Below are 14,943 nucleotides of genomic sequence, written 5' to 3'. Positions count from 1 at the left end.
ATGAGTGCAATGTTATGTATAATTAAAGGGGATAATATCAATGTTATTAACTGCTTCAGACAAAGCATGGAGCAACACAGTGGAGTCAACAACAAAGCAAAGAAGGACCTTGCCTTCTTAACTGCCTTTAGACAGGTTCTTTTCTTCTTTACTCATAGAAAGAGTAAGAAAGCAGACCATTTTGTGATCAACCTGCTTTGAATAGATCTTTTTTTGTTGAAAGATTTTGACTCTGATCCTTCCTTTTTTAATCCTTGGCGAGCACTTTAAGTCTTTTTCCATGCATATTAGCATAGTTTTGTACCTTTTGTAACTATTTTGATATAGTAATGTAAAATGCAACATTCGAGGATAAGACTAATAATGATGCTGATGATGTGTTAACTATGGTTTAAATAAACACAACGTTTTCAAAAAGGGATCACCACAAATGTCTTACGGGATTACACCAAAAGAATCGCATAACAACTCAAAGCATGATAAAATGACCTGGGAGCTTGCTCGAAAGGAAAGGCATAATAACGAGGCAGTAGGAATGATCTCATCAGTGCTGTTGTTATTCCCATTCTGCTCAAATAAAGGTAGCTTTATGCTGGTTCCATCAGGAAAGTGTACCACAATATCAGGAAACTTAGCAGCTGCCACGGAAGGAATAAGAGTTTTATTTGCTGGAGCAATCTGCATTTGTTCGTATCATTTAATCAACAAGATATTTACTGGAAAAATAAAACCATTCTCGATGAGCAATGGCAAAGAAAATCATACCATAACAAGAAAATCTCACACCTTTCCACTATTTTTCCGGATCTCTGAAAGATCTGCAAAATATCCTCTGCTTAATTCATCTTTTCTGCAACAAAGCAAACCAAGAACTGTTAAAATAGCAATTCATAAATCACTAAAAGTAAATGCCACACTGCAATTTTTTTATCGATAAAGGAAATGCATGACAACCTTGAGATGATTCTTTCAATCCCATAATTTTATCGAGACTTCCTTTTAGTTGCAATACTCATACGTATAGGAGCATAAAGTCAGAGAATTTTGAATATAAACATAGCCTAAGTCCCTACTTCATATGAAAGCAGCCACTAACAAAGTTTATAGCATGACCACATAAAACCCTACTATTTTAAGACATCTTCAACAAGCCAAACTTTATACATTTCTTAAGGGAGTGTCTCGAGGTGGATAAGGAAATCAAAACTGGTAATCTAGAATATGAGCTATCATATGCCACAAAGGCCAAGAGAGAAAACAAATAAAACGCAAACATGTCTTTTACCATTGTGATAATGCAATGTTAAAAGGGGAGTTGGAAGAGGGACAATGGCTGATTTGATGGCTGGAGTGGGGCGACAGGAAAAGTGGTGGGAAAGGCAAGGGAAGGTGTTGGGTGTTGGTGGGGGTGACCCGAACAGCAATGAGGGTTGCCTGGAGTGGTCGCCGGGATGTAGGTTGGTGGCCGAAGAGCTGGACAACAGGGTCGGGCAGTTTGGGAAGAGAGGACAGTGTGTTGATAAGTGGATGGGAGGGCTAGAAGCAAGAGGCAGCGCGAAAGGATGTGTTGGGGGTGGTCAGTGGCCAGGGAGAAGGGAACGAAAGGAATGGAGAAGTGGATTAAGGAAGATACAACACCACCTCAGAGTAGAATAAAGTCGAAGCACTGCCACCTCCTCGAATACAGCGCTAGAACAGGGATAACAGCTCCACAAAGGATTCTGAAATCAACATACAACAAAACTAAACCCTAACTCCAGAAAACAACAATTTAAAGACTCCCGCATTGGAAAAACAGAAAATGAAAGCTCCCTTAAGAAAATCACAGAAAAGGAGGGTGGGAGAAGGTACTGGCGGCATTGTCGCCCCCTCTATAGGCCACCCGATCTTGTTGGGGCCTAGACCGGCACCTATGCTAGATAGTTCAGCTAGCTAGCTCGTTCCTGCTTCCGTGTGGAAAAAATGCCGCCCCAGCGTCAATCTCCCAGAGTTAGGGGAGCTTTGACCTCATTCGTTGTAGCTTTTGGTTTTTATATTCAATCCTAATGACACATGAATCCCACTGTTGGTTGCATTGTCTCCCAAAGCATCAAAGATGTATTTTCTATTGGCAAGTGCAAGTCCCTATTGATCCGCTTGTCTTAGACTGTGGACCGCACATGTATTGTTGAATCTTCCCAAAATAACCCACGGTCATTCATTCCAGTTTGCAGTGAGAGTAGCCTGAGCCTTCCCTCCCGGTGGTGGAGCTAGTGGTACAGTGTCAACCGTGAGGCTCTAAGAAAATGTCGTAATTGTTTCGTGTCTAGAGTGAGTATCTCAATCCTCTCATCATGTCTCGTCATCAAAACTGGATCAACAAATGTTGTTATGCTAGTAAGGGCTTTTGTAATCTCAGGTTGCACTGAAGGAAATAGGATAATGCACTTCTCATCCTTGGTGAAAAAATATATGTTTTTGAATCCGACGTGTTGAGTCCTCCGATCAAAATGTCGCAATCGTCCCAAAAGAAGGTGGCAGGTATCCATAGAGACCACATCACATCACACCTGTTCCTGTCGCTGGTCCCCAATTGAGAACTCTGCTAAGTATCTTATGTCGATGTTGATTTGATTCTCCTTCTTCAGTCACATCAATAAATACAGCTGAGAATCTCTGAGCAGTGAGTCCAATTTCTCTATCATTTGTGTTTATATCACGTTCTTGCTGCTCTCACCGTCAATGATGAGATTACATATCTTTTTGTTCATTGTGCAGCAGGCGTAGAATATGTTGTGGTAAAGCCACTAAGAATCCCTCATGTCCTCAATCTGTAGGATCTGTTGAATCACGAGTGTCTCTCCTTCAATTGGGGGAAGTTGATACACCTAACCCTATTCCTTAGTTTTCTCCTTGTCGTTAATCTCTTCCACGACACCCTCATTTGTTAGTGTGACTACCCTGCTCGTAGGATAGCTGAAGGTTGTGTGGTCGTAGTCATGACATATGTAAAACTTCCTGCCTAATACAGTATTGGAGGAGTTACATTTCTCACGTTTCTTCCCGCTCTGATCCAAAGTGCTATTCCCTTGTCCGGGCTTGATATTGTCTCTGGTTACCCTTATCGGTCGTGGTTACTGTAGGTGGCTAACTGCCTGACGGTTGCTGCCTGAAGGATGGTTATTTTCTGCTCTGCTTCTGTTACCTCTCCACCTTCAGGGCTACTGTCTGAACATCTCCAAGTAACAAGTAAAACTGCAATTGTACCATATTGCTAATAGTTGGTTTCAGGCCCCTAGATAACGCGCTATGATGTGTTCCTCTAGCTCAACCAGATCACACCTCATCCGCAACTCATCAAATTGCTTCGTGAACTCCTCTACTGACAGATCTCTCTACTATAGGTACTGGGATGAGAGATTTCTTCTGCATCACTTTTTTTCATCTTCTCTCACTGGTAATCTTATCGATGTCTTTTTTTTCCTCTATCGTTGTAAGTTCTCCTACCATAAAGAGGCACTTTTCTTCAACTTGATAGCAGCTAATCTAATCATTCTATCCTGCGGCACATCATTGTACTCAACGATCCGATCAATAGATTACAGACAATCAATGAAGTCATCAGAATCCTCCATCAAACTCTAGCACTGCAGATCAACTTTGATGTTGAAGTCTTTGTTCTCCAAATGACATCTCTCGGAAATTCCCCCTTTGTGAGGGATTCAAATATCCCTCTCTAGGCCTTCTCTGATGTTGTATTCCGAAATGTTGTGGTCTGTCTTCTTCATCGTTGAAAGTCTCCCCATAAAAGGGATTCAAATTATCATTTCTTTTTCCCCTTTGACTCACCAGATCTCGGAAAAAAGGTAACATCTTACTATGTTAACTCTTTAATTTCTAGTAGCCTTTGTTGAAGACGACGAAGCTCTCGCCGTATCTCTTCCTGGATATGCTCGGGTATATTCCTCCTTCGTGGCATGGCTCGGTTTGGGATTTGGGAGGAAATTTGTTGGGTGGAGGTGAGAGAGAGCGTACGTCATTGCTTGTGCGTGCAGAAAAGCTATTTAGGTTTGTTGACTTAGAAAATCAACATAGGGGGATTTGGGGTTTGGGCTATGGTTTGGGAAAAGGAAGGAAAATTTTGGTGGAGGGGAAGACGGATGCTAGGAAACCCTAGAATAGAATCAAGGTTAGGCTAGCTCTAATTCCAAATGATATCGAAACTAATTTGGTAATCAATGGAAACATAAAAGCAAACTTTTATAAATGTACAAATAGGGCTACAAGATGACAAAGATGGAAAGATCAATATAACGACACTAAGCTCTGGCTAAGGCCAGATGAGAGGACCCCGGGGAGGAGGCATCGGCGGAGTAGTACGGGGATGGGGAAGAATTGGAGGCAGTGTGATAGGTTAAAAAAGAGGATTTTGAAGGAGGAACGATGACTGATTTGATGGTTAGAGGAGTGGGGCGATAAGGAAAGTGGTGGGAAAGGCAAGGAAAGGTGTTGGGTGCTGGTGGGGGTGACCCGGACAGCAAGGAGGGCTGCCTGGAGTGGTCGGCGTGATGTAGGTTAGTGGTTGAAGGGCTGAACAACAGGGTCCGGCAGCTGGGAAAAGAAGGAAAAAGAGTTGATAAGTGGATGGGAGGGCCGAAAGCGTGTGGCAGCGCAAGGAGGATGTGTTAGGCGTGGTCGGCAACTAGGGAGAAGGGAACGGAAGGATTGGAGAAGGGGATTAAGGAAGATATAACACCACCTCTGAGTATGATACAACTGGAGCACCAGCACCTCCTCGAATACAACCCTATAATAGGAAGAATAGCTCTACAAAGGAATCTGAAATCAACACATAGCAAAACTAAACCCTAAATTTAAAAAACAGCAATTTATAGACTCCCACAAGGAAAAACAGAAAAGGAAAGCTCCCACGATGAAAGCACAGAAAGGATGGTGGGAGAAGGGACTGACGGCATTGTCACTCCCCTATAGGCCGCCCGATCCATTTGGGGCCTGAATCGGTGCCTATGCTAGCCGGTTTAGCTGCTAACTCGTTCCTTATCCGCTGCGGGAAAAATATCGCACCTGTTAGATCATGTTTTATATATATATTAGATCAAAATCTTATGAACTCAAAGTATATGTAAAAGAGACATAGAGAAGTGTTGTGGGAAGGAAAAATATGCTACTAAACTTTAAGAGTACGAAATAAGGAGAATATATAACTAAGAATTTGAAACCCAACCCTTAGCTCTCACTAAAACCACCATTTAATCTAAGGTTTCTTATGCTACAGAAAGAATAACGAATAAGTTATACATATAATAAAAATACAGAAGAATATAGCAATAACAAAAGGGTTGTGTAGGCCAAAAACAGACCCAAACTAAGACTGGTAGTCGACCATCAAGTCTGAAGGATTCGCTCCGTCTCCTAGTAATGATCACCAAGTAGCTTTTTGATATGGGCTAATTAAGCAAGTCTCATGAGGGTGTTAGGCAAGTCCTTTATGAGCCTGAGAGTAGATTTCTTTCTTAAGTTGGCTGGAAAGTTCACTAGGACTCAACTGATAAGTGTGTAGAACCTGGCAAGCAAGCCTAATCAGAGCTTAGCTGGGAAGCTCCATTCTCAAACCCATGTGATGAGTTTGCATAAAGACAACCTAACAAGCTTCTCTCCTTGCCTTTCATTTGGGTGTGGGGTACCGAAGCATCATAGTTACTTGAATAGTGTATTGTAATGATTATTTCCCTAGAAATTAATGTCGTTGTTTATGAATAAATCTTATAATGCTCTTAATTAGACACCTCATTAAAGATAACAATTTTTCGCTATATATACCTTCAGATTTTGATCTTGGTCACTTTTTCATTTGATTCTCCCACTAGAAATCCAAAACTTACCTCCCAAGGTCTTCATAACTTTCTTTCATGCCCATCCTCTCCTCATCAAATGGTGAATGCTAAGAAGAGTACTTTGTATTTTAGTCAGTTTTAGTATATGAAGTCATCCAAAATTTTTGTTGTTAAGGGCAAAATGATTTAAATGGTGGGGTATATTTAACCAATTTCACTTTGTTCACGCTCCGAAAAAGGATGAGTTCTAGAATACATTCTTTAAGGGAGAAATTTATGTTTATAAAGATGAGTTCCGACTCGGTCTCCACTTTGTGCTGTGTACCAAGTTGATGAAGAAAATAAATTGCAATGGCATCCTACCACCCAAATTCTGCTAAATTTGATTGTGAGTCACTTTCACCCTTCATCTTTGCAAGCTAAATCAGTCATGAAGCCTTAGCCTCTTCCGTCACATGTTTCCTATCGCCATTTCATTCACATCGACCAACATCCATATGATAAAGTTGGTAAATAAGATTAAAATTTGGAAGAAGCACTCCAGATTCATTTTGTGTTTTCATCCTTAGCCAATTTACATTAAATCGGTAAGCATCAAGAACCTGCCCCTCTAAGACATTAACAAGAAAAGCAAAGCAATCCTAGCAGCATTGAAGATACTATCACTAGACACACTAAATTTTTTACAGCCAAGTCAAATGAAAAGTTACTTGTCATGTAAGTTATTAGTCCTTTCAGCACGTGTAAGTTGCTTGTCCTTTCAGCACGTGTAAGCTTATTTCTTGGTTTGGGCAAGTTAGTGACTTTTTCATATTTTCTTTTCAACCATCCTGAATGCATTATTCATTCCCGACGACCCAAAAGTCGTCAAATTTCTAGAGGAAGGGGCAAGAGTAAAAGGGCTTCACATAAGAGAGTGAGTATCAAGGTGGGAGACACCACAAGTCAATATTTCAAAGGTAGGTTCATCTCCATCAAAGGAGGATACCAAGTGCCCGAGGGTGAAGCCACATCTTCGCTTATTTATGTTGCAGTTGAAGTGACCACAATGGCCAAGTCTGCTTTGGCCCTAAGAACATGCACTGTTGTGATGTCGACCATGTAGTGTACTTCAAGCATAGTCATTAGAGAACAACAATCACGAAGGTCAAAGTGCAAAGGAGAAGAAAATAGGTGATATTCCAAAAAATATATCAAGATGAATAGACACCCGAAAAGATTCAGCAAGTGCGAGCTAAAGAGATGCAAGAGATAGGTGCTAAGTTTTAACCTAAAGAGCGAGCTTCATTTGGAGGAAATGAGGGTGATAGGCATCCAATGGAAATATGCAATCGCCTTAGCAAGTGACTATGCCCATCAATTCGTGAACATTGAAAAAATGGGAGCCAACGACTATCACACCCCAACTGGCCCCGCTTTAAAGGTCGGTTGAGATGCGATTGAGGCAAGCAATTTGGTCTGACTAACTCTCACCAGCACTCATCCTGACTTGCTAATCAGGGTCTAATGAGTGATGAACTAGTCTACTCATCATAAACATATGTGATACATTACATATCATTTGATTTATTTTCATCTATTCGGAAGAATGAAAATCATATCATCAAAATATGTATACAAAGCTATTAAATCCAAAATAATAACAGTACGCATCAAAAACGTCTGTGCAAGCTCTCAAAAATATATAGTGCAAAAACTAAACAAATCACATCTAGCTACTTAGCTTGATGTTTGTTGCCCCTAACTGAAAGGCAACAATGTGAAGTGAGGAACAACGAACTCAAAGAAATAATCAAGGATAAAATAAAATTTTATAGACAGAAAAGAAATAACGTGTACTCATATGTAAATGTATATGTCTACTAATCATATACATAAAAAAAAAATTAGTAGTAGAAATCAAAACTGTCGTATAAACATGTATGTCATGTCATAAGCATGAAATCATAAGTATAATCAAAAGCATGTTCATAAGTTGTTTATTATATGTAATCATAGCAATGTTATTTCATAGATATCATTTCATAATAATGTCATGTGTAAATGGGTCTCAACTATTTGTGTCCTGTCATATCAGGGGTCATCACCCAAACCCAAAGAACATATAAATCACCTACTAAAAACACATGATTGACCTGCACTATTTGTAAACTCTATCGCCATAACCAGTAAATAATTTCTTAGATTTTAACTCGACAAAATAAAGTTTAATTGACCTCGAGAATTGATGCAACACATTATGTGGATCAAAAAAATTAATTTAAAAGTCCAACTATAAGGTCAAAGACTAAGAGCTAAATAAGAGACAAATGAATAGGCCCAATTTTAAGAGCACAATAAGAGGCCCAAAATTTGGAATATTTTGAATATATTTTCTATTTTAGAAATTTTAAGATTTAGATTTTCATATAGAAGATTGTATGGCCAACTACAACATAGATGTATTAAAAATGAGCGGTTAAAGTTGCTCTATAGTAATGGCCACCAATCCCTCATTTTCCCCTCTTTTTTACCCCATTGGTTCCCTCCAAAAGTTTTAGCCCAACAAACTTATAATGCCTATAAATATGGCCTGAAATGTTTTATAATTTTAGTAGTTGAATGAAATGCCTTAAGTGAAACTTCCCTTTTTTTAGTTTGTTGCATCGTATAACATATTTCACCTTTGATTTAGTAAGATAGGATAATTATTCTTATTCTATTTTTTATTTTACTTGATATCCTCCTCAACATCTGCTCTTAACTCTTCTCACATCTCATCTCCCCCAAAATCCCTAGAATCTTCTAAAACCAGCCACTACTCAATCCAAGCTTCAAGCACATTATAAAACCCCTCATTAAGCCGACGACTAAGAAAGGCATGATTATGTCAGTCTTCATCTATACCCCTCAACACGAATATAAAATTTATCAATTTTAACCATCTACTTCAAATCATAAATACACATTATAATCTAACCATCCATGAGAATTTTTAGTTATTTACCTTACAAAATATCTATGCCTTCAAGAAAAAATCCAAATAACCCCCAACTAGCCAAATTTGGATTATTCCAAACATTTCAACCACTATACTACTTACAATCTCTCATCACTCCATTATATACTCCGGAACACTTTTAAAAAAAAAATCTAAAGCCTTTACCACTCCTTAATTTCATAAAACAGGTTACCCACCACTATCAAATTTGGTGAGCTCCAATAGTTTTGCCAATGTCCACAGCTACTATAGGCCAAGATCATAGCCAATAGATCCTTCATAAAGACCCTAAGTAGGAGTAGCTTGAGCAATAGCTCACTTCAAGTTTTTAGTTTTGAATCTCTCTCTTTGAAGTCCCGCGATGAAACCAACATGCCTGACTCTTGGCGCATCTTCAACCAGGGATGCAAGTTTTTTTCTAAGATCGTTAGGCACTTTGTGTAATGAACATTCTCTTTAACTCAACGAATGATATGATCGTACGTAACTAACTGGATAACCATCTCAGGGCTCCTTCAATGTGGTGAAGATCAATTGACACTTGCATCTTTGTGTTAAGCAATGAGACAATTAACTTAAAATAAAAAACCTAATCAACCACAACAATCCAACCTCAGTAGATATCAAGGTGTAAGATCTTAAATCTTGCTAACTTACTCGTTTCAATGATCTTTCTAAAGAAGGTGTTGGTCAACTACGATTATTTCTCTTGGCTCAACTTTCCAATTGGTGAGGTTCTGAGGACAATTCTTCCTTATCGTTTTCAAAGTAATAGATATTATCCATGGATGATAACGCTCCCACCCCTGAGTTTCTCCTCGTAATCGTCGAGTCGGTGGAACCCTCAAGATGTTGCACTCCATGCATTCTTCTCCAGATCTGATCTAGGTCCAACCCTTGGAACATTCCAATTAGCCTCTCTTCCATTGTTTATGGTTTGTCTAATTGTCACAAATTCTTGATTCTTCACATTAAGAGAATTTTCTCTAGCAATGGTTCCTCTAATTTGTTCTCTTTAAGCTACTATGCAGATCTCTCTCTTCTGGTTTTTAGCATAGATTCAAGCTTACCATAACATTGGTTACAAGAGAGCCATACAAACTTGGACCAAATGAGAAAAAAATAGTAGAGAAGTGTTGTGAGAATGAAAAATCAACTATAAAGCTTTAAAACAGTACAGAATAAGGTGAATATATAACTAGATTTTGGATCTTGAACCATTGGCTCTCTCTCTGAGATATCCTATTTATAAATAAAGAACCTAGGGTCTCAATCTCTACAAAAGAATTTACAAAATAAGCTATGCATATAATAAATACAGAAGGAATAAAAGAGGAATGAGTAGCCCTAGATTCAAACTAAGACTGGTAGTTGGTCATCGAGTTTGAAAGAAACACAAGGTCTCCTAGTGCTAACCGTTGAGTAGCTTTTGCTCCTGGATCGAGCGAGTCTGGTGAGAATATTGGGTGAGTCCTTTATGAGCATCAGCTGATGTTCCTTTCTGAAGTCAGTTGATGAGTCCATCTAGGACCAAGTTGATGAGTCCATCTAGGACCCATCTGATGAGTCCATGTCAGGCTAGGTTGGTGAGTTTGCTCAAAACATAGCTGGCCAGCACAATTCTCAAGCCCGTCTTGCGAGTTTGCATTAAGCCCAGCCAGACAAAGTCGTCCCATTGCCTTTCATTTAGGCGAGTCCGCCTCTAGGTATATAAAAATATAGTCTATCACACAGTTTGCTAGGATCAATGTTCGCACATTGAAATAGAAAAAAAAACAAATAAAAAATAAAGCTATACTTCCCAAATAAACCTTTACAGAAAATGGATTTCTTGTAGGGTGAACCACAACTGTCTGCGTGCAATACCTTCCAGCTAAGTAAATATAAGGATTCATATATGTCAAAACCTTTGGAATTCTATCGGTGCTGGCTAGTAATACTCTTTAAACAATATTATGTCATCTTATTAGCAAATGTCAGTTTTTGGGTTTGTCAATATTTGTAATTAATAATTTCATAAGCGTCATTCATGTCCTAATTTGGTGGCAACTAGATGTAAGTTAATTCTGAGCAGATTTTAGACTAGATTATCCAACAATTAAAATAAATGACAACAAAAAGAAAGATCAAAATCATCATTAATCTTCCTAAAAAATATTACTTTAACAAGTGGCCAATACGCATAAAATTACAACAATGTCGAAAATTTGCTTTCGAAATGATTTTACTGATTCCAACATCAGCATTAGATGAACCAAAAAAAAGAGGTAGAGAGAGAGAGAAACTTACAGCCTATCATTAGCCTTTTTTATGGCTTCCTTGTCAACCATCTGTAACCAATTCACAACATTAGAAACTCAAGCCCTAGAGTCATGATAGGATGGACAAGGGATGAAAGGCAGGGAGAAACCTTATGGAGATCCATAAAGTGTCGCCGGGAAGTGATCCGATAATTTTGATCCGGATGCACATAGCACGCTGCTATGGGCGCGGCGGCGAGGATCTTCGCATTCGTGGTAAGAGCGGAGGCTGCGGATGGAAGCTGCAGCACTCGCCTAAGCATATTAGCAGGGGTTTATTGTTCACGCAAGGGTCTCGGCATAGGACTTTAAAAGCCGCCAGTTCGTCGTTAATCACGAGCAAGGGTCTCGGCATAGGACTTTAAAAGCCGCCAGTTCGTCGTTAATCACGATATAATCCTTAAATACAATAAAGGGAAATATATTAAAATAGCACACAATTATTATTTTATTTATATATTCACTTCTAAATTTTTATAATTACATAAATAATTTTTCCAGACTAGCGATTAATTGTTACTGTTGGATAATGTGGAGACCCAGTACACTGCAATTTAATTAACATTCTAATTAAGAATCTCAACTACCGCTTACCTCTCACACCACCGCTCATCTACCACATCTCACCTACCTCTCACACCACCGTTCTTTTAGTTTCTATAAATAGACTCTTATGGCTTATCATAATATCAAGTCTTCTAAGAGAAAAAGAGAGGATGAGAAAAAAGAAAGGAAGGGAGAGAAGAAAATGGAGATTTTCTTGTAAACATCGAGGCACTCGACGGTGTAATTTCTCGAATAAATAAAATACTTTGCAGCTCCATGGACACAGGCAAATTTGTCGAACCACGTAAATCTGTGTGTAGCTCTGGTGTTTTTCTGCATAAAATTTTTCGCGTTCCATTTTTCGCTTTATTGTCGTCTTTTTTCATAACAACTGGTATCAGAGCCCTGGTTCAAATCTGAGAAAGAACGATGGTCAAAGACGAAGTGAAAGTTTTGGGGATCGAGAAATTCGACGGTACGGATTTTGGTTACTGGATGATGCAGATATACGACTACCTCTATGGGAAGAAACTTCATCTTCCATTACTGAGAAAGTGATCAGAGAAAATGGAAGAGGTTGAATGGAATCTGTTAAATCGACATGTTTTGAGGGTTATTCAACTAACACTGTCGAGATCTGTTGCCCACAATGTCATCAAGGAGATGACGACTCCAGATCTCATGGTGGTTTTGTCAGGTATGTATGAAAAGTCATCGGCGAATAACAAAGTACATCTGATGAAAAAGTTATTCAACTTAAAGATGGTGAAAGGCGTTTCTGTCGGCATCTAAATGATTTCAACACCATCACAAATCAATTATGGTCTCTTGAAATTGAATTTGACAATGATATATGAGCACTGATATTGTTGGCTTCATTGTCAAATAGCTGGGAAGCCATGAGGATGGCAGTTAGCAACTCTGCAGGTAAAACTAAGCTGAAATATGATGATGTTCGTGACTTGATTTTGGTTGAAGAGGTGCGCAGGAAGGATTCTTGCGAGGCATCGGGTTCGCGTTCAGCACTAAATGCTGATTCCAAAGGGAGATTACAAGACAGGAACTCAAACAGAGGAAGATCAAAATCAAAGCACAGAAGCAAGAGCAAGTCAAAGTCTGGTCAGCAAGCAACATGTTGGAATTGTGGCAAAACTGACCACATAAAAAAGAACTGCAAAAATCCTAAGAATCTTAAGAAGACGAAGAACATCAGTGCTAATGTTGTAACTGAAGAAGTGTAGGATGCGTTATCGTTTTGTTGACCTCACTTTTGGTTGAGGTTTAGTTTTTCATCTTTAGTAGCCTAGGGTCTAGCCATAGGACTTTTTTGTTGACTAGTCCTAGAGGACTAGAAAAGGAACCCTCACCATTAAAAATTCTACACTCTTCTTTGCTCAACTTGAAGTTCCACATATTGGTCCTAACCTCTAGCACTTAGTAGGTGGGGTCACTATGACGAAGCTCAAGGAGAGTCCCCTTAGGTTTTCTGACCTTAGGTTGACCATGCGTGTTAGTCTAGAGCTAGTTCGCTCACCCACACTCACTCTTACCCACAAATCACTCACAACCCTGAACCTAAAATTTCTTTATTTTGATCCCTTCATCATTTGGGAGACTCATGTAGATGGTCCTCTAAACCCACTAACCCTAGGCTAGGGTTTAGCTAAGACCAGTACATAAAGGACCCAAATGGGGTTTCCATTGGTCCATAGCTCATATAGGGTGGTTGGCACCCTAATTCTACAAAAACTATCCAACTTGGCCTTTTGCCCCAAAATCCCCCAAATTACCTAGATACCCTTGGAGCACTAAATTTGGCCAAAATTCCCAAATTCACCCAAAATATCCAAATTTGTTCAAAAATCATTTCAAACCATTTGAAGATACCCAAATTACCCAAAAACACTCAAAAATGCCAAATTTACTAAAATACCCCTAAAATTTCCAAAATTACAAAAATAGCCTTGGCACCCCAAACTTTCCCAAAACCTCCAAAATCACTTCAAATGTTTCTAAAACCAATTTGGACCCTCCAATTGAATCCAATTTGATCAATTTAACCATTTTTTGACCAAAACCCCCAAATTGTCTTTAAAGGCCCAACTTCCTCAAATTTACCCTAAATTTCCATTAATTTGGTCCCAATTTCCCCGATTTCAATCATAAACTCAAATTCACCTTTCATATGGCCAACCTAAACCAAATCTAAGCTTATTTTGGCTCTATGACTTAGTCCCACCAAAATGAACCCCATAGTCTACTCAATTTGCCATAATTTATGTTGAAAACTCTTCATAACAATCCTACACATCAAACTTGACTTTCAATTGTCCTTGGCAAAGTCTCAATTGCATTCAATTTTAACCCAAGTCCAAAAATCCCCAAATTTGCCCTAAATTGGCTGTCCCCAAATTCTACCAAATTGATTGCCCTAACCCCAAAATTGACACCCAATTTATGTTGAAAAATCTTCATGATGTTCTTATAGACCATTTTCAACAATCAATTTAGACTTAGCCCAACCTAGACTAAAGTCTAGCCCAACATGTCCAAATTGACCAAAATCCCAAAATCCTTCAAATTGAACCCCCAATTGAACTCAAAATCATTTCAACCCTTCACTAAAAATTTTCATTACAATCATCTACACAGTGTTGATCAATTAATTGGGCTTAAAGTCATGGCTAGCATGACCAAAAACAAACCTTTGTCTATTTAGACTCGCATTGAACCCTTGCACCAAGATTGACATAGTCATGTCAAATTGACCAAGGCAAGACTTCTACGACCAACTATAGACCCACTTAACTCACCCTAGATGAGTCATGGACCAAAGGTCTCCTAAATCAAGGGATTTCATTTCATATTTTCTTAAGCTTAGGATATTATTTCCAAAACAAATTTTAAACACATTAAATAGCTGTGACATATTCCCTTGGGTTCCCTGAGCTCCTAGCCACCTCCCCTTGGCTGGCCATCCTAGGCACCGGAGCACCTCAAAACTGAGAGCCACAACACTTAAATCCTCACCTAATTGACCCATCTAAGTTGTCCCACTCCCATTTTCCAATTGCGCCGCTTAGCTCACCACCTCAACAAGCTTTTGCACTTAAAGCCAGACCATGAGCTCCCCTCTCTAACCATGACTATAAAATCGCCTCTTCACGGCCAAAGTTTGGGTGTTGAAACTTTCTCAAAGAGACCCTGCCAATTGCTTCCACAACCTCCTTGAGACCTCCTTTGTGCAACCTGTTGACCTCACTTTTAGTTGAGGTCTAGAAAC

The 14,943-nt window shown here is 39.1% G+C and overlaps 1 protein-coding gene across 4 annotated transcripts in view; it reads right to left on the bottom strand.

The window, feature by feature from the left end:
- Positions 1–11,407, bottom strand: part of LOC110027948 (mitochondrial ATPase complex subunit ATP10) — a 31,326-nt gene extending 19,919 nt beyond the window's left edge. For all 4 annotated transcript variants that reach the window (XM_020729607.1, XM_020729609.1, XM_020729608.1 and 1 more), the window contains exons 1-4: positions 11,225–11,407; positions 11,104–11,144; positions 787–850; positions 490–678 (exon numbers count right to left, since the gene is read on the bottom strand). In XM_020729607.1, coding sequence (XP_020585266.1) covers positions 490–678; positions 787–850; positions 11,104–11,144; positions 11,225–11,377 — 447 coding nt within the window. In that variant the 5' untranslated portion in view covers positions 11,378–11,407. The remainder of the gene's footprint in view (positions 1–489; positions 679–786; positions 851–11,103; positions 11,145–11,224) is intronic.
- Positions 11,408–14,943: the final 3,536 nt, after the last annotated feature.

Source organism: Phalaenopsis equestris, unplaced genomic scaffold, assembly GCF_001263595.1.
Source record: "Phalaenopsis equestris unplaced genomic scaffold, ASM126359v1 Scaffold000469, whole genome shotgun sequence".
NCBI lineage: Eukaryota > Viridiplantae > Streptophyta > Magnoliopsida > Asparagales > Orchidaceae > Phalaenopsis > Phalaenopsis equestris.
The sequence above is the reverse complement of the archived record's forward strand: the minus strand, read 5'-3'. Positions and strand labels throughout refer to the sequence as shown.